The following is a 20005-nucleotide window of genomic DNA, read 5'->3' on the forward strand; positions in this document are numbered from 1 at the left end:
TACTGACAGCTCACAACGAAACATGGACCAACCTTTTTTTTTATAGTTTCATTGTCCTGCCATTTTAATGTCTGTCTAATATGACACTTTGATTTAGGGTTCATATTAGGCGACTTTTTAATATTTTTGTTCATACTTAAGTGTATCACATAGGGTGTTTGCAAGGAGTGGCATGGAGGAAGTAGACATGGAGACAAGAACCATTATGGATTTTTTTCCGTTTTTAATTTTGCTATTCACATTGTGTTAATGGGCTATGCAGTTGTTTCTGTGCTCACATTGTAGTGCAGCTGTTACCCCTTCTGGGAGACACAACAGAATCACAGGAGAGCATGGTCCATCACCCTACCTGTTACCCTTTCGGGGGGAGACAACAGTATCACAGGAGAGCATGGGCCATCACTTGTTACTCACCGGGCCCACACGATTTCTGCGTGTAACGAAACACACGAGAAATTAATCCAGACAAGGTTTTGCCGGCGCCGGGGATTGAACCCGCGACCAGCGAGATGGGAGTGCCACTCCTTTACCAGTCGGCCAAAGAAGTAGCTACCCCCCTCGCAGTGAGAGGTATGGGAGGTTCGCCCATCAGGCAAGTCGCTGCACTACATCATGTCCAGCAATTTTCAATTTTTTTATCCATGCTTAATCCTGTTAGCCAAGTCTATCTACTACTTTTATCTCCTCCTAGTGTTGGGTGCATCAGGGTTACACTTTGTAACTTGTGGTATTTGTACTTTCCCAGCTCTACAGTATTAGGGAGAAGTGCCACTCTTCAGTTTTGGTCCGAGATATCAAGTTGTATTTCAGTGACCTGGAATAACCGATTCATATATGGTATGAATGGAGCAAGCTTTGAGGATATCTTTCAAAGGCAACAATGTGTCATGGATACCTAGGCTAAGCTGCACATGGCCTCTGTGTTCACTTCGGTCTCAATGGCCCTTGAGCCTGTGGTGGATAAGAACACGCAACCCCATGACACGGAGAATGGCATCCCGGTTATGAACGTTAACGTTCCCCAGGTTTCCATATATCGAATATTACACATAGAATGAACAACTGTTTGAGGGAAATTATAAATCAGCTTACTGGATGTATGAGTGTGTATAGCAGAGTAACAAATATTTCAAGCTGTCTGTGGCTCGTATCACTAAGGAAAGGGAAGAAAGGATTCATTTTACTACACTCAAACATACATAATTTGTATTTAATACATAATACAGATCTAGCCACATTTTAAAGTGAATATATAGCTAACTTAATATGCTAACAAAATTTGGGTGCAAATTATTAAAAAAAATATGATACATGGCAACAATTTGATGTTTGTCAGTCACCTGCAGTGGCCGCCTCGCCACAGAGAGGCGGCTGCCTGGCAGGTGCTGCTCAACGCACTCAACCCACTAGTACAGATTTCAGGACCTTCTTTTCTCTCAGATGCAACACAACCCAACAACGTTATATATATTTATATATATATATATATATATATATATATATATATATATATATATATATATATACCCAATTTCAAGCTTTAAAAAAAAATCATAAAAAAAAAATTAACAAAACCAAACTTCAAATTTTCTTTCATATCTCCCATCGTACACCAATGATGTAGGAATTTCCCCGCCCCCAAAAAATGGCCCCAGGACCTACAGCAGCCCTGCTGAATGCCAAATTAATTACAACATTCTTTTGAAACTTAACCATACATTTAAACAAGTCATCAGCAAAAAAAATTATAGCATGAAGTTTCTATACTATTAAACTTAAAAATTGAGACATGGATTGAACTGTCTACCATACTGGGGTGTACTTTACACATATGTACAAGTAATTAATAAATGTTTAAAAAAATCATAATAATCCACTTTGAACTGATCTAACAATCACAGTATAAAATAAGAGAACTCGAGCTTTGGTGTGAAGTATATTACTGTAATGCGCTGAGGCAGATGTGTCCCAACAGTCTTAACGCCAGTGTTTTAGACTATATAGGAACAATTAATAATAAGATTTTCAAGTGAACTGCAGCTTTCTTGTCAATATATATACCACTCTGCACAAATTCTGCTCACATCACAAGCTCCCGAGTGAAGTTATAATAGCAAGGACACCATGACACAAAGGGCCATCTCTTCATACTCTATACAGACTGGTGATGGCAGGGGTCACCCCCTGCCTCTTATCAAGTTTAGAACCATGAAAACTCCTGAGCAGTTTGCTAATAGCATTTCATGCCAGTTTCACACAACACACTTGTCTTACAACTACATAATAGTCCAGTCTAGCTGCTGCATTATGCATCTTAAGATTTTTATGTTAAATTTTATCCTACAAACAATATATATTTATATATCAATTATAAGTGTAAGTTATTTTAAATATTAATTAGCAATGTCAATGAGTTACAAGTACATTAATTATAATGCAAGTTACAAAATGACTTGGATTTTCAAGGGAAAAGTGCCTGTTCTCTATTTTATCCAGAAACTAAACCAGATTGCATATTTAATTACTGCAAACTTCTTCAGGCACTTGTTAACAGTTCTTCCATGATTTTGTAGTTTACAAAACAGGGCAATGCTGTCTTCAAGAAAATAGCTTTAGCCTCTAAAGACCAGGGAAATTTACATCATTTATAAAAATTATAAAGACTTTGGTGGCATAAGTATACAACACTGAGCATTATGAGTAAATTTATAAATTGTTTGTTTTTTACTAACAAAATCAACACTTTTCCTCGATATTATAACATGCTAACAAACATGAATACCAATAATTCTTTGATCTGCACATTGTGAAACCAAGAAGTGATAACACCCGAATGCTATACACACGCTGGGTCTACCAAGGTTGCCAGTCAGGCTATGATTCTGCAAGAGCTTGGTCAACCCACCTAACCCACCATTTGAGGGATCAATAAGAGCGTTCTTCCTTAAAAATTTAAGCCTTAATAATCTGTATGTATAAATCTGTAAAGTCCTTCCCTAAATCTATTTATGCCACCCTTGATATGATAGGAATTTATGTTTGCAAATTTTCAGGTGGGGAACTACAAATATATAGATATATAAAAAAACTGAAATGTACAAGACTTTGACCACTCAAACGTTGCTCTTGGGCCAGGCCTTGGACTGCAACTCTTCTCCCACGCTCGCTTCTCGAATATCACAAGTAGGACAGAGGGATTCTGTCTTATCAACTAAGAAAATCTGCAAGGGATAAAATACTAATGTATAATAATGATTGTAAACTGTCCTCATTAAACCCCTTACAAAGACACCAGTGAAGTAAACTATATACATAAGAATTGCACACACAAAAAAGTTGCCAATATTCCTAAAATCAATGTCTCTTATGAACAAGGTACAGGCAAACCCCACTTTAAGAACAACTTACATTCCTGAAAACATTCTCTACTTGAAATTTTGGTGCGTAATCATAACACCAAGTCAAAAGGAGCATTCGGGGGCACCATGAACCAAGCAAGTCAGTCACATATCTTGGCAGCCAATTAAAACCAAAGTCACCCACGCCACTAACAGAAAAATGTGTCACGTTTTACCATTACAGTGATCATTAGCAGGAACAGGCCTCTTGCTTTGCCTTGTTGTCGTTGGTCAGCTTGATCTGGTCGGGGAACTCATTGTACAGCTCTACCTCATTCTCCTGGGCCAAGGCGTTGCGGGCGATCGTCTGGAAGGCCAACTCCACGTTTATGGCCTCCTTTGCACTGGTCTCAAAGTAAGGAACCTGGGAATGAGAGGCAGAGGAGTATCAAGACACCTTTCCATCTGAAATTAACCTCTCTTTTGGCTACCCTTCTCTGTATGTATGGAGCAGTGTTAGTGAGCTTTTTTGTTTTTATCTCTTTTTGTCCTTGAATTGCTTCCCTTACTGTAATAAACAAAACAAAACAAAAAAGCTGAAGAAAAACTTGGTGCCCCACAAGAACTACAGATAATGTCAAGTACGATAAGGATGTTAGTATCAAGCAGAAACATCGACAGACTTCAGACATACCTCATTTTTACTGTGACACCACTGCTGTGCTCGCTTTGTAGACACCTGGAAGGAAAAGTTTTGATGTGAAACCTGGCCTTGGTATATCAACATGCAGAAAAAATTAATAGCAGTAACAAAATATACTACCTTGTCTTCTATTACTTGTTTTGATAGCCCTCCTCTTCTAATGGCAGGTCTCTATTCTACTCAATCTTTAGCAGTCGCTCTTTTCCACTTGTCTCTGAAGGTCTCTTTCCACAACCTTAACATTCTTTGACTTACCTCTACCAACTCTTTTCGACTACTAACACCCTCACTCTCTTCTTCCCACACTACCCTTACCTCATCTCCTTATCAACTCACCTCAATCTATCCTTCCTCATCACAACATGCAATACACTTAAAACCCATCCTATTTCTTAAGAGTTTCATCCAGTAAACACGCCCCTTAACCCAGTAGCAGCAACGGGCCAAATTTTTGGCTTTACTGTGTAGCAGCGACGGGCCAAATTTGCCATGATATAATCCCCCCAAAATAGATGATACATGAACTGATCACAAATGCTTTGATATGTATTATGAAATGGTTTGTGTGAGTGATGATTTTTTTTCTCATCATTCTTAATTAAAGGGCCATTAAGAAACATGATCCCCACTGCTACCCTCAACTCTGTGTACATAAAAACTGTAGACATCCTCCTCCTTCACCCCCAGGGTTGAACTAGCATTTAACATCACACTCCTAAAGCTCTTCCAACCACTTCTTTCCTTGCCAACTGAACTAGAAACTGCACTACCTCCCATAGAGGAACAGGTCTTCATGTACCAAGGTCAACCACTACAAGAAAGAACCCAAACCTACCGCTCTATTTTCCAGGTCAATCTTGTTTCCGAGGACAACGAATGGGAAGTGGTCAGGGTCTCTGGGCGACGCTTGGATTAGGAACTCGTCCCTCCAGGAGTCTAGTGACTTGAAGGAGTTGGGAGAAGTGACATCATAGCACAAGACACAGCAGTCTGCCCCGCGGTAGAAGGCAACACCGAGTGACTGGAATCTCTCCTGGCCAGCAGTGTCCCATATCTGGAGGTAAGGGCTTGTGATGAGGAATGACCTGAGCCAGACTAATAGTAGATATCCATTGATCCATTTACCAACCCATGGCATATATGAAAGACTAATCCTCAATGTGATAAACCAAGAGTACTGTCATATGAAGCAAAATGAATATGTCTTTTTGTAACATCATTAACACTGTTCATATGGTCTCATGGAAAACATTACCACTACCACCTTACTCAATGGACTCCACATCATCTGAAACTGAGCATATATAAAAATGAGTCCCTGAATTGGCTGTTTCGATGAAAGAATCCAAGTAACCAACCTGCATTGTGACCAGTCTGTCATCCACCATCACTTCTTTGGTGAGAAAGTCAGCACCGATGGTAGCCTTGTACTGGTTGCTGAACTTCTTGTTGACAAACTGGTTCATGAGCGACGTCTTGCCCACACCCGAGTCACCAAGGATGATGACCTTCAGCAGTATCTTCTTTCTGGATGCCATTCTGTTAGGATGAAGAGGAGTAAAAATGTAGCTAACCAAATAAACTGGAAATGCAAAACAAAAAAACTGCAAATAATCTCTAGAAATTAAATCCTAACAGACATTCACAAACCACAGGGGGAAACACCCAAGGATGTTTTTTGCCTCTTTACACGATTAGCAAAGTTGTGCCAGTGTGCCGATGTAAAGTTGATACTAAACGAGCAAGTGTATGATCACCTGAGAAGGCAGACTTACTCCCAAGAGGAAAGTTCCGTAAGAGATAGGAGCAAGTGAAAGCATTGCCGACAGGGCAGTCACAGTCTCAACCTTCATAACATGTTCTCTCTCTCCACACTCTCGGTTGACCCTCCAGTTACAAATAGCCAAAGAGCAAACAAAAATCACCAGTAAAAACATTAACCTTAACATGGTAACAATAGAATATGATGAACTTTAGTAAGTCAGAATCCATAACAAACTCATTGATGGACTAAAATCTTATTCGTACCTGAACCTGGACTGACACACTTTCACTGAGTTCCAAGTTCTATACAGTTGGTGCAGTGACTGTTTATCAAGGGGGAGGGAGGGAGGGAGGAACAGACACAGGGAGGGGGAGAAAAAGAGGCAACACGCTCATGTTTACTCTTGACTCGGGAAAGGTAAGAGACCTCCAGACTCCTGCTGAGATGGCTGAAAATGCAAGTCACCTCATCTCATCCCCCTGAGCATCTGTGCCTGAGGTGAGACCAAGCCCTGCTCCTAAGGTGGTGACAATAGCCTCGCCTCTGTAGTGATAGACCGTTACATTCTTCCAGTGTTTTCTTGGCCTACATATTCACGGTATGGGTGAACATTTCTGCATTCCATTCCAATTAGCACTCGAATTAGAAATAAAAATTGTGCTCTAAAACTGAAGTAAAAGAATTCAACTGTCAAGAACTTAATTCTTTTCAATCTTAACTTCCAGAACTTACCATTTACATCTATCTCAGTGATCTGACAAAACTCTACGAGGAGTATCTATATAAATCTGACAAAGCAAATGTCTATATTTTATCCACCATGCAAGTTTTGAAACCTTTTACCAATAAATATGTAAGTGTGAAAGTTTCAAGAGAAGCCCTGATAAAGTTAATTGAACCAAAAAGCAGTTATTAATTCATTACTGACCCCAACCAAAAGATATATAAGTAAATGTCTAAAGAATACAGCCAGGGATAGAAAAGAAGTTGTTAGTTATGTCTTCTTCCTAAACCTGAAGTATGAGAATCTGTGAGTGAACCAACATGAAAAACTATAGTAAGGGAAAATGCATTCTAGACTAGGACCACAAAAGGAGGGAGCTCTATTGAATGCATTGTTGCTGGGTTTATTTTTATCACCAATAATGAGATAAAAAAGACCGCAGAGGTAGTAAAGCCTAGATACACAACTTTGCATAGGCACAACTTCTTCAATGTTAGCTGGAAAATATGGTTAATAGCCCCAACATATGTATCATTGTCATTACTAAACAAGGTGTAACAGGTACAGCCAGAAAAGAAGAAAAATGAAATTATTATGTGCAAATTTGACACACCAAAGACAGAGAATGGAGTAAAAGGATAAAAGGGAGTAAAGAAAATATATCAAAATAATTAAGGTCTGGCTAACTCAAACGATCAAGTTTAAGAAGAAAAGTGACATTCAGTAACAAGAATAAGGAAGGGCTCAGCCATTTCAAGAACATATATGACTTACATCAAATCAAGCTTCAAAGAGGTAACTTCATGAGCTTCACCACTCCTGCCTCTTGGAAATCGTTAAGGCAAGCAAAGTAAGCAATCACTGAACATGTAAGGCCAGTGTATTGTAGATTAGGAGCAGACCACATCCAAACAGGGTCTTATCTATTATAACCAGAGCCAGATAAACCTGACCTATATCAGAGAGATAGAGACCTCTGAAGTACATATTATTGGAACAATCACCAGAGCAGAAAAATATGGCGGTTTTGCTCAAATCCATCGCCAAGATATAATGGAAAAATCCAGAACTCCTCTCTCTCTCTCTCTCTCTCATCCCACCTCCTTGCCATTAATTCCGCTATCACTGCTTAATGAAAGGAATGTTCTTATAACCTCTTAACCTATCAACTGCACTTCCAGTTTACTCTTCATTAGTGAAAGGTCTGCTTGTTAACCGCATACCTGGCTCATTCAATATTCCTAGCTGAAACTGTACATGGAAAAAAGTTGGTCTTAACTGATTTAATGTATCTTCTTACTTTCATTTTGTTTATTAGGAAAGACAAATCACATGAATATTTGGGTGAGACATGATTAAATTATCCTAGCCTGTCTAACGAATTTCACATTTCAACACTATTTGAGAAAAGCCATTGAGGTGAGATTTGGCATACAACAAATAACACACAATATAGGAGGTACGCAACTGACTACACATTCACATGACCAAACAACGAATGGGGTGATTTTGTATTTTGCCTTCGCATGCCCCAATAAGAAAGGTATAAACAACAAATAATCATACACTCACCCATCCAGTCATGCTAAGAAGACACTTTTAAAATACTTAAAACCATTACTAAATAAACATACAGACAACCCAGCCCTGGACACAACACAAACAAACACACACACACACACACTCTCCCTCCCCACTCTGCCAAGGTCACCACCATTGCCATCACTACCAATCCCTCATTGTGTCATGATAAACAAAAAACAAATTAATAAATAATAGGTTAGAATTAATTGGAAAAGTTTGGAAAGTTTCATTTAGTCGGCACAACATCTGTGGTCATATGCCAGAGAGAGACAGAAGGGGAAGGAATTATAGAAGGGAACAGATCCCAGGAGGAGGGACACAACCCCCGATTAATACCTGGTACCCATTCACTGCTGGGTGGACAGGGGCGTAGGGTATCGGAAAAGCCGCCCAAATTTTTCCACTCCGCCCAGGAATTGAACCCGGGCTCTCTCGGTTGTGAGCTGAGTGTGTTAACCACTGCACCACAAAGACCCCTAGAATTGATCAGATTGATTTAGTTTTACTCTAACTGTGCTGTGTGATGGTGGCGAGACGTAGCTGGAGGACGGTGGGCAGGGAGTCTAAAGGAGGTTATTAGGATAGGCTGACTTAGTTTTGTATCACCACACCTGGTAAAAGCAGATAAATAAGTCACTACACATCTTGTACTATTTCCTAACCCTTTGCACCTTCATTTCATACTTAACGGGCATGTATTTCCACCCTTTAACTTAACAATGAAGGCATAAATGTAGTGGCAAAATACACACATTTATAAAAAACCTCAATCCTTCACACTGACATCCTAAGGAGTGTAACAGTTAAGTTACATTAGGTTAGGTTAAGATAGTTCCTAACCATGCACCTTGATATCACTATAAAAAAAAGGCATGTAATTTCACCTTTTAACTACAATATGACAGGTTATGTTATATTTTGAAGTGGCAGAGATAAACTACACATTTAAAATTCAGCAGTGGGTGTGGGACTGCCTTTGTAATGGCTCCCACTTGTGGTTGTAAATTCTTGGTGACTGTTGTTGAGTCTTCTATTAACCACAAACACATAATTTTCTCATTTTTAAGTATTGTAAAATGTTTGTGAAAAGTGCTGGTGGGTCTGCTACCTGGGCCTTTTAATTTCTTAGAACCTGGGAACACTTAGTTGAGTAAATACTACTACTAGGAAAAGAATATCTTGGAATGTGTGTCTGCTACCTGGAACACCTGGCTATGAACACGACTATGAAAATAATATTCTGGTTGAAGGATATTCATGACCTGTCCTAAAAACATCAGATAATTTGGGGCACTTCTTGGCCTTTAAGTGGTAGAGGAAACCTGGGAACACCTGGCTTGAAGGGGGGACAGGAAAATTACATAAAACAAGAAGAAAAAAAAACAATCATAGTCCTTGGAGTAACCAGGGACACTTAGGTCAGGGTACACATTCGGAAAAGGGTGGTTCATGGTATTTCTTGGTCCAGGGGTAATTTGTGGCACCTGGGAACACCTAGAAGGGTGGACAAGGAAAAACTGGTGCATTATAATCGCTGTCTGTGGAATAACCTGGGACATGACTCGATGTAGACACCAGGAAACACTCATGGTGCCTCTAAGTCCTGAGGTACATTGGGAACACCTGAATAACAAACACAGAGTAGACACAAGGAAAAACTAGTGGTGCCTCTTGGTCCTGGGGTAATCTGGGGCACCTGAGATCACCAGGCAGGGGGGACAGGACAAGGAAAAGAGGTAAATTATAATTGTTGTCCCCACAGTAACCTGGGATAGCAAAACACAGGGTAGACATAAGGGAAGGGGATGACTCATGGTGCTTCTTGGTCCTGGGGTAATTTGGGAACACCTGGCAGGGGAGACAACAAGGAAAAGAGTAAATTGTAGCCATTGTCCCTGGAGTAACCTGGGACAACAAACACATGATAGACACAAGGGAAAGGAATGACTCATGGTACTTCTTGGTCCTGGGATAGTTTTGAAGCACCTGGTGGGGGGGGGGGGACAAGGAAGTTATAATATAATCGTTATCCCTGGAGTAACCTGGGACAACAAACACAGGATAGATACAAGGGAAAGGAATGTCTCATGGTACTTCTTGGTCCTGGGGTAGTTTTGGGTCACCTGTGAACACTTGGTGGGGGTGGAACAAGGAAAAAAATATTGTTGTCCCTGGAGTAACCTAGAACAACTGACTCAGGGTGGACACAAGGAAGGAGAATTACTCATGGTGATCCTTAGTCCTGGGGTAGTTAGGGGGACAGGACAATGAAAAAAAAAATATATATAAATTAAAATCGTCCCTGGAGTAACCTGGGACAACTGAATCGGGGTGGACACAAGGAAGAAGGGCTCATGGTGATCCTTAGTCCTGGGGTAGTTTGAGGCACCTGTGAACACCTGGTGGGGGGGGGGGGGAACAAGGTAAAAATATATTATTGTTGTCCCTGGAGTAACCTGGGGCAATTGACTCGGGGTAGACACAAGGCAGGAGAATGACCCATGATGATCCTTTGTCCTGGGGTAGTCTGGGACACCTGTGAACACCTGGCTGGGGGTGAGGACAGAGGGGTGGGGTAGGTAATGCGCCACACACCCCTTGGTCCTGATCAGCCCCCGAACAGCTGATGGCAGGCTCATGACAACAAAGTACAAAGACCACCCTTGCCCAGCCCTCCACGCAGGTCACAGCACGCCACACGCACGCCAGGCCACGCACCACATCACCTTCCAACATTTAATAAGGAAGAGAGGTCCTCCATTTACCTGGGCGGCGGAAAACACGACGAAAACTACAGGAGGTCTCCCCTCGGTGGTATCAATATGGCGTCTGGCGCTGCGCAGTCACACGGGGCGGTGGAGGGGGCAGGGGGCGTCACGGGGTAATTAGTGACCTTCCCCTCCTCCTACTCCTCTTCCTATCCTTTATTTTATCCTCTAGAAATGATTTGGTGATAATTATATAGCTTGTGAGATGATAAGGCAGTGTGTGGATATATAAACCAACTTTGATCATTTTTCCTCGATCTCTGCCTTGCTCTGTCTTACCAAGCACCAAAGATTTATTTTATTCTGGCTTTATTATGTATTCTAAGCTTCATTTTGATCTGGTGATGATAATGATATGCCTTGTGGAATGGTAAAATCTGAGTGGGCTTCCTGACACAAAATACTCATCACTGCCCATCCCCACCTTTTCCAGGATTACGAGATGTTTATTTATTATTATTGTTAGTTTTCATGTTGTGACGTAGGATAAAATTACCACTGGGTCATTTTCCTATATATTTTACTGCCTGCATATTAATAAAGATAGTAAAAGGCGACGGGCAGCATACATTATTGGAACGGTCAGCACTTGTCTTGATCATGTGATGCGGACGCGACCTTGACTTCGTTTATTTTTCTTTCAGCGTAGATTTCGCTTTCTACCCTTGAGAGACTCTATTTTCTGCTCAAGTCTTACCCTTTTTCCTCTTTAAAGGAAATGAGAGCAAAAATATGAGTGGTATGTATCAATAGAGCGTTAGAAATCTGTCAGGGTCATGAGGTCCGGCTATTCAATAATCAACTTTTGGGTGTATGTATATAGCATCTACCCCCTCCGTATATCTAATAGCTCTTTTTGCTAATGCCGTTAATTCTGTCTATTGCCTGCCTTATACGGTGTTATCATCATTATATGTGTAGTTTACGTCATGACCACCTGTCTGTCTGCCCTGCGCTCGCCCATTATGCAATCTGCATTAAACTTCGTGTATCTTTACTCCTGCGGGTCACACAGGGAGAACATTTCAGACCGACATATTCAATTGAGCTTAAGAGAAGGGAGCTATATACCTTCATAAGTCTATTTTTAATCATGAATTGCGTATATCCAGCACCTGCGCCTGCCTGCCTGACTCTACTCCCTCTCTTTGTTTACACTCCCCCTTTGTGTAATAAGCATTGATCATCACTCCGAATACATCATTTACTCAAGTTACGTCATTAATAGCAAAGCGAGCACTTCCCATAAAGATAGTTTTAATTGTGAGGGATGGATGAGGTTGACTTTATTGTATATACCAACCTACGCTTTAGTTTTGATAAATACTTCAGTCTATCTTTGCAAAAACATAGAAAGGAAGCAAATTATCTAGCCCTGATATTATGAGTGGCGGTACTGTACGCGTGTGTGTGTGTGTGTGTGTGTGTCCTTAATTCCCTGTCGCCCTACACACACACACACACACACACTTTTTGATCTCCCACTTTAACTCAATCTGCCTTTTTGCGCAGTTACGCTGAAATGAAACTGCGTAAACGGTATATACGCTTCCAAATATCACGCAAAATAATGGCAGTTTATTTTTATTTTTATCGGAAGCAAGAAAGTATAGAAGGCCTAATTAAACACCTCCTAAATATTTTTCTAACCCTCTGGAAGCACTTATGTCCTCAAAGAATGGATGGCTTTTCCCATATGATCGCCCTTACTACTCAATACGTAATTTCTTTAATTATCGTTCATTCGCATACTCAGTTATACTTCCTGGAAATCTTCTCAGGACTTAATCAGTTTGTGAGATTCACTTCAAGCTCTTATCGTGCACGTGTCTATTTGGTGACTGTAGAGCTATTTTAAGAATGAACCGACAAGGAAACAGACAGGTATATATATAGGCTAGAGTAGACAGGCAGCGACGAAGGTATTATATCGCTCCCCATCGCAGGACTTATTATAATCAGTTTGCGAGATTCACTTCAAGATCTTATCGTGCACATGTCTATTTGGTGACTGTAGAGCAATTTTAAGAATGCACCGACAAGGAAACAAAGAAATAGACAGGTATAGGCTAGACAGACAGCGAAGAAGGGCATTGTCGCCCCACATCGCCACGCACAGGAGGGCGATAAGAGAATGATGACAGCCAAAGGTCGGGCCAGAGCAAGACAGGGCAGGATATAGAGTACTAACGTTGGACAAGAAAAATATTAGGAGACCATAAATCTACGCGGAGTAATAACAGTTGGTGATGATGATGGTGACAAAGACAGTAGCCTATACCTGTTTGATTGTATAAGAGAGAGTATACAAATGATTCTGGCAAGCTGACCGCATAGTATGGTTTATGAGGGCCATGACTTGCAGTGTTTGTTGATGTGATTTCCCGCATGCTGAGTCAACAAAATGAAAGAAAAATAGACAGAGAAATTAACGTCAGATTATATTACTACTACTACTACTATATACTACTACTACAGCTACTACTACTACTACTACTACTACTACTACTACTACTACTACTACTACTACTACTACTAGATACTACTACTACTACTACTACTACTACAATTACTACTACTACTACTACTACTACTACTACTACCACTACTACTACTACAGCTACTATAAACTACTACTACTACTTATACCGCCACCGCCACCACCATGAGATAATATTTTAATACGAGTAGAAGATAAAAACAACCAAAATATGAACACCAGACTGGATAGTAGTTATACACATCCTCTATCTTCCTTGCCCTTTCCCGACCCTTCCTTTCCCTTCCCTCCACTTGTCTTGCCTTGATGTCTGCAGAATGTATTTGCTTAGCCTCAATTTTCAAAGCCGCTTCTAGTATACGCCCTTATCAAGCCAGTGGGTTAGTTGGGCCGACTGGGGCTCCCTGAGTAATTTGACTGAGTGACTGGTGCCTGACTGGTTGACTGGCTGTTGGGATGACTGGTTGAATATTTGGATGACTGGACGGAGGGTTGGATGACAGGATGGATAGATGGCTGAGTGGATGGTTGACTTGGATAACTAAATAGAGGACAGAAAACAAAGGAGGAGGAAAAGAGTATGAAATTAAGAGGAAAAAAGGAGTAGGAAAAGATGAACAAAGAGGAGAGAAAAACAAAAACAAAATAAGAAATGGAGGATGAAATAAGTATAGAAGAGACGAAAAGGAGGAGAAGGAAGAAAAGGAGAAGGGACAGAAGAAGAATAGCTCAAAAGAATTAGACTACCTGCATTATAAGGTTTCACTAAGTCATGTGAAAGTGTAATACAGGACAACACACACAGAGAGAGAGAGAGAGAGAGAGAGAGAGAGAGAGAGAGAGAAACTTTACTATATAGGGGCATGAAAGGTGACCGTTCACCTATGGGTACACTCTCTCTCTCTCTCTCTCTCAACCCTACTAAATAAATGTATAAATGACTGACTAACTGACTGATTAATTCTAACAAGCTAACTTACTATCAAACTTACAAAATTAGCCTAACACATCTTCCCTACATATCAATATATCTAGATACTAAGTGAATATGTAAATCAATAAATAGGCCTAGCTGGACAGGGTATACGCATCAACAATAATGTTCCTATCTAACCTAACTCAGCCTAGCTATTTCCATACCTACATAACAAAAAACAAAAAAAAGTAAATCAAATAACTGTTATAGTGGGACAAGGGGTATTCTGGCAATGATATAAGTTATAACCTAACCTAACCTATCTATCTATATCCAACTAATTAACCAATGAACTAACTACCTCTTAAATAACCAACCTAATCTGTTTACCTACTTATCAAACTACTTAACCGATTGCCTAACCATCTTGTAATTAACCAGGCTAACTAAACAACATATCGCCATATCAAACTAAATAACCAAATGATCAACTACCTCGTAAATAATCAACCTAACCACTTATCTACCTATCAAACTATTTCATTAACCAATTGACTAACTGCAAATAACCAACCTAATCTAACCTACTGTACCCATCAAACTAATCAACCAACTAACTTAACTAACTTTAGCAGAGTAAATGAAAATACCTAAACTTCCGCCAACCAGAAGTGAAAGATGAAGGAAATAAAGGAGCACGTGGCACGACCTGGCAGACTGACCCACATTTACCGCAGAACCTTGAAGGAAAACCTAGAAGTAACTCTTTGGACCCCCTCCCCCAACATCACAAGGCCGTGTCAAATGGGGTGAGGGAGACTAGAAGATATTTGAGGAAAGAGGCGAAGGACAAGGAAGTCTGGGCTACGAGCGACGGGTTAAAATGTATCATTGGTCAAAGGTTCGATACTCGGCAACGGAAATTAAGAAAGCAAACGGAGTAAAGCAATAAGTGAGTCAGAACCCGTCATCACAGTTCGTGGTATAGTCAGCTGCCTGCGGACATCCTACTTCCTGTTGCATTATAATTACACCTCTCGTCGTTCATACTATAAAAAAAAGTCATTTATACTCGTCTGCCGTTCATAACAGTTAAATTAATAAATAAGTCAGGAAAACCACAAAAACGCAGGACACGAGAACAAGAGTGGCAGATAGTAGTAGGTGTAGCTTCAAGTTCAGCATTTTCCTTTGCATCTCAGTTGTTCATTAAGAGTTGAACCTACCTTGTGACACTGAAAATATAATCTAATGTTGGTATGACAAGGTATGGAGTTCTCGAAATTACCTCCGGGATGAACGCTGAGGGATGAAGAGTGGCTGAGTATCGGTGATTTTATCTCAGCGCAAATACAAATTCCTCTCTTATCTCCGCCGTTTAATTATACTCTAATCTACCTTATTTAATAGTTGAGTTAATTAGTACACTTTGATTGATGCCCGACGAGTATTGTATGCCTCAGAACGACCACAAGAACAAAAGAACCTCGTGTCTTCCCTCACGCCGCTGGTTGCCAACATGACGCCGACCGTCAACGAGGCACGGCAAAGAAAATGGCTACTGCTCGCAAGGCAATCGATTATGCTTCTCTTTTCTCTAATTTGAACACTGCATTAATTTTGTCTATGTCTTAAAGTTAATGCTTCCTAGTCTCTAGATACCTTATCCCCACTGGCTTTGGATTCAACAACGAGGTTCAGCAAAACAATGGCTACTACTTGCAAGGCAATCATTTGCTTGTTTTTTTTCATTATTTAAACCCTGCATTCATTTTGCTTATATTTTTATGTTCCATGGTTATTGAAAAGGCTCTAGTTACTTTAATCCCACTGATGTGCGACTGTGAGTCTATTTGCCTGATAACAACGCGCCCTTATTTGGTACCATGCTATTTCTCTCCCTGCGTGAAGGTGAAAACAATGCTTAATTAGGGATGAATATTCAAAACACTGGAGGAGATTCAATCTGAGTCTCAGGTGGTAATCAACGTGTTGTCAAAGGGCTACTAACGGTTTCAGGGGCAGTGTTCCCCTGTTTTTCGCAAATAAAACTTTAACAAAGCGTCGGACAAGGATGTTATTTTGGCAGTGGATATTTGAGACCCCGACCTAATGGACAAAAATATGATTTGGCGTCACAATGAAGCACTTATAGGAGTAAATTTAGGGTAAACTTGGCTAAAAGTTAGAGGCACTGTGAGCGAGGCTAGCCCCGCCCCGCTCTTTTCGTGACGTCGATGTGACGTTTAGCTCTGACGTATGAGTAATCATCCATCCCACCAGCAATTATGTCTTACTGCTTCACACACACACACACACACACACACACACACCGTAGCAATATTTAATCTACTGTAAATATGGATGTTCCTTATATGGACTATCAGTTGGGGAGAAACAGTCTTACTCGAAGGAAATTGCTTATCCTTTACATGGAAAATGTGACTATTGGTAGTACATGCTGCATGCATGTAAGCGAGCAGTAGTTTCTGGTTTCATCCCTTGTTGGTTCACCAACCTCCCCCATACCCAACCTTTCCTTCCTCACACAATCATCCCCACCCAACTACCCAACAACACCTTTGTCGTTGGCGGGGCTAGCCTCACTCACAGTGCCTTTAACTTTTAGCCAAGTTTACCCTACATTTACTCTTATAAGTGCTTCATTATCCACATGTGACATCAAATCATATTTTTACCCATTAGGTCGGGGTCTCAAACATCCACTGCCAAAATAACATCCTTGTCCGACGCTTTGTTAAAGTTTTATTTGCGAAAAACAGGGGAACACGGCACCTGAAACCGTTAGTAGGTAGGACTTCGACCAATGCTTCCGATCTCGGCAAGGCTGCTGGGATCAGTCTTGTTTTCCAGATTAGGGTGATGGGGGCGACAAGGGCTATAAAAAGCAGTCTCATTGTAGAGTCTGTATAGAAATTTATTGATATCAGCTCCTACTTTGTGCCTTAGCAATTCCACTTACACAGGAGGGATCAGCTGCTGGCCATGGCTGCCTTGATGGCCCGCACTTCCTCTTCACTGGTCACCCACATGACATTGTCACTGTTGGCTCCCATTCTAACTCCCTTATCATTCTTGCATTCAAACACTCTGTAATTAAAAAAAAAAAAAAATAAATAAAAAATAGCATCAGATATAAATTCTGTCATTACTCCAATATAGTTAACTTTTATCAGTGATAAAGAATACAGTATTAAATTATACACACTTGCGTGTTTTGGCAGAAGCATGACATTCAGTAACTCCAGTCTTGTGAATGAGTTCAGCTACATTGCTGGACTTAACTCCCGCTCCTGCCAATATTACAATGCGACCTCGGGCTGCGGTTGTTAGTTGTCTTAGTAGATCACAACCTTCCACAGCTGTTGGCTTGCATCCACTAAACAAGTTGAACATGTTTATTATTACATTTTTATATTTGACTACTGTTTATTTTATGTAAAAATATGACATGTACATAGCAATCACTTTCTCCTACAGGCAGAAAAACTGTACCACACATACTAAAAAAAAAAAATCAAGAAGACTCAAGGAGAGCTAACTTAAAATATAGCATACCTTGTCAATATTCTCTGATATCCTAGTTCTATTATAGATTCTAGTTCACGTAGAGGATGTTGAAGAAGATCAAAAGCCCTGTGAAACGTGCAAGGCAGATTGCCTGCAGCCTGCAAATTAGTTCAGAAAATAAATCAAGATGAGGGTAAAACAAAACAAAACAAAAAAAATGTTCCCAATGCTGAAGGGTCATGGAGGAACAGGAAGAGCCACAACTATTACTGCTATAGTTCATAATAAATAAGTGATATAAAAAACAAGGCACTATTTTTGTAGTCCAAGAAAAAAAAAATTGAAAAAAAAAATTAGCAGTACCTCCCCTTACATTTAGTTCCACCATGCAGCATAAAAATAAAACAAAAAATCTTTGACATGAAATGAAAATTGGGTCTTTTATCAATGTGATTCGGAGTTACTGTAAAATAATTATGTGGGTTATCATGAACAATTTAACTGCTGGTGAACTGGAAGCTTACCTGTATAAACTGTTTGTTTAGATTTTGGTCAAGATTTCCATCCATGTTTAATGCTCCAAACACAAGGCCATCAGCTCCTGCCATCCTAAGGGCTGCTGCATCATTCAAGATTATTTCTGCTTCATCTTCTGAGAACACCATAGGTCCCCCTCGGGGACGTACCATACAAAATCTGTATTGGAATACTATTGATGATTTCTAAACTCTTCAAAATTTTAATTAAAATCCTTTGTTGATTTATATATTATTACAAACATACAAGTGACATTTCATTGAATGGATGAGATGATGAAGAAATTGAGAAAACTGATCTGTCCTGGGTTGGGAATATGTGGCAGTAGTGAGGTCCCCACACAAAAAAGAAAGTTGCACACAAAATCAAGAGAGTACAATGAGTATTGACCAAGATGGTGCCCAATCTGACATTTATCTATCACAGAGAAAGAAAATATAGGAAAAATAGGGACTGCCATCCTTAAAAAAAAGAAAAGAGATGACATGACTGCAATGTTATGGGTGGTGCAGAACCTACACTTTTACATTGTTTGATGTGTGCTTTTGCACTGCCTTGAGAAATCCTAGGGTGGGGGTAAGTCCACCCTCTGAGAGAGCTGAGCAGAGCTCAATGCGCTCAGCTCCTCCCTTCACAGCAGCCACAGCAGATTCCACTGAATCCACACATACTTCCAGTAGGTTTACATTCATCCTGGAAAAGTGATGTGTAAGAATTAGTATATCTAATGCAAGAGTTCTTCTATGAAGATGTCTTACATTTATTCACTAAGCAAACTGGCAAAAAACTAGTGATACTATTTATCTGTTAAATCAACTGATCACTATAATATATAATGATGGCAAGACCACGATTGCACACTTCTCTGTAAAGTGCCACTCTGTTACCAAAATGCTTGGAGCTAACTTAACTAAATCTAACCTAACCACACCTGACCTGTGCTCTGCTGTCAAAATACAATAAACATAAATAAATCCCCCCAGACCATATTATAATAATTATTATCTCACAAATGAGTGATGTGGGATGGTGAAGCAATACGTCAGTGTTGTATGAGCACTGAGGTGTCCTTTGCAGTGAAACAGGTGTACTTCAGGAATAAAATTTATTATAATCTAACCAGACTTAACATCACCTGGGTATTACTCTAGTGTTTGCCCATACTCACCCCTCGCAACCAAAATTGGCTAGGGGGGCACTGAGACTTCGGGGAATGCGGTGTAAAACTAAATAAATACCTGTATTGACGAGATCCCCAGCAGGATGGATACGCCTTTTAACAGGGTTGAAGGACTTGTTTTTAGCTTAGAAGCTGTAAAATGATGGTTCTCTTATAAGATAATGTTGCTCTGGAAGTCTTCCGGGAGTGTGCAGGATAAGGTTTGGTTGGGGGCACAGCGGAGGGCGGTGTCACGAGAGGCAGCCAGCCAGTACCAATGTTATGGTAGACTTCGCTTGGCCAGTACGTCGACAGATTCCTTTGTTAGGCACTTTTACTTGCCTCCAGGCTAATATTTAAGCCTCCTCCTCCTCATTCATATGTGCAGGATTTATATTTGTTCAGTATATAAGGAATTATATGGCAACAGGTGATCAGCCTCGCCAACGGACCAATGTAAACAAAACATCGAGACACATT

The 20005-nt window shown here is 40.3% G+C and overlaps 2 protein-coding genes across 4 annotated transcripts; both read right to left on the minus strand.

Annotated features, from left to right (window-relative positions):
• Positions 1 to 1191: 1191 nt before the first annotated feature.
• LOC126999814 (ras-related protein Rab-7a) lies at positions 1192 to 11036 on the minus strand. Of its 3 annotated transcripts, none has more exons than XM_050862824.1 (6): positions 10880 to 11036; positions 5400 to 5580; positions 4877 to 5095; positions 4033 to 4077; positions 3581 to 3762; positions 1192 to 3221 (listed from the first exon to the last, which is right to left on the minus strand). In XM_050862824.1, exons 2-5 carry the CDS (start codon positions 5577 to 5579, stop codon positions 3589 to 3591), a joined length of 618 nt encoding a protein of 205 aa, XP_050718781.1. In that variant the 5' UTR covers position 5580; positions 10880 to 11036; the 3' UTR covers positions 1192 to 3221; positions 3581 to 3588. The 3 variants fall into 3 exon arrangements, with proteins under 3 accessions (XP_050718781.1, XP_050718779.1, XP_050718780.1); XM_050862822.1 differs by having other exon boundaries at positions 3575 to 3762; positions 10880 to 11035; XM_050862823.1 differs by lacking the exon at positions 10880 to 11036 and adding an exon at positions 7305 to 7441 and having other exon boundaries at positions 3575 to 3762.
• Positions 11037 to 17212: 6176 nt separating this feature from the next.
• On the minus strand, positions 17213 to 19952 carry LOC126999821 (copper homeostasis protein cutC homolog). The gene is made up of 6 exons (XM_050862833.1): positions 19605 to 19952; positions 18886 to 19059; positions 18354 to 18525; positions 17878 to 17987; positions 17528 to 17698; positions 17213 to 17409 (listed from the first exon to the last, which is right to left on the minus strand). Exons 2-6 carry the CDS (start codon positions 19056 to 19058, stop codon positions 17292 to 17294), a joined length of 744 nt encoding a protein of 247 aa, XP_050718790.1. The 5' UTR covers position 19059; positions 19605 to 19952; the 3' UTR covers positions 17213 to 17291.
• Between the last annotated feature and the right edge of the window lie 53 nt (positions 19953 to 20005).

The sequence above is a fragment of the Eriocheir sinensis genome, chromosome 17, assembly GCF_024679095.1.
Source record: "Eriocheir sinensis breed Jianghai 21 chromosome 17, ASM2467909v1, whole genome shotgun sequence".
In the NCBI taxonomy this organism is placed as follows: Eukaryota; Metazoa; Arthropoda; class Malacostraca; order Decapoda; family Varunidae; genus Eriocheir; species Eriocheir sinensis.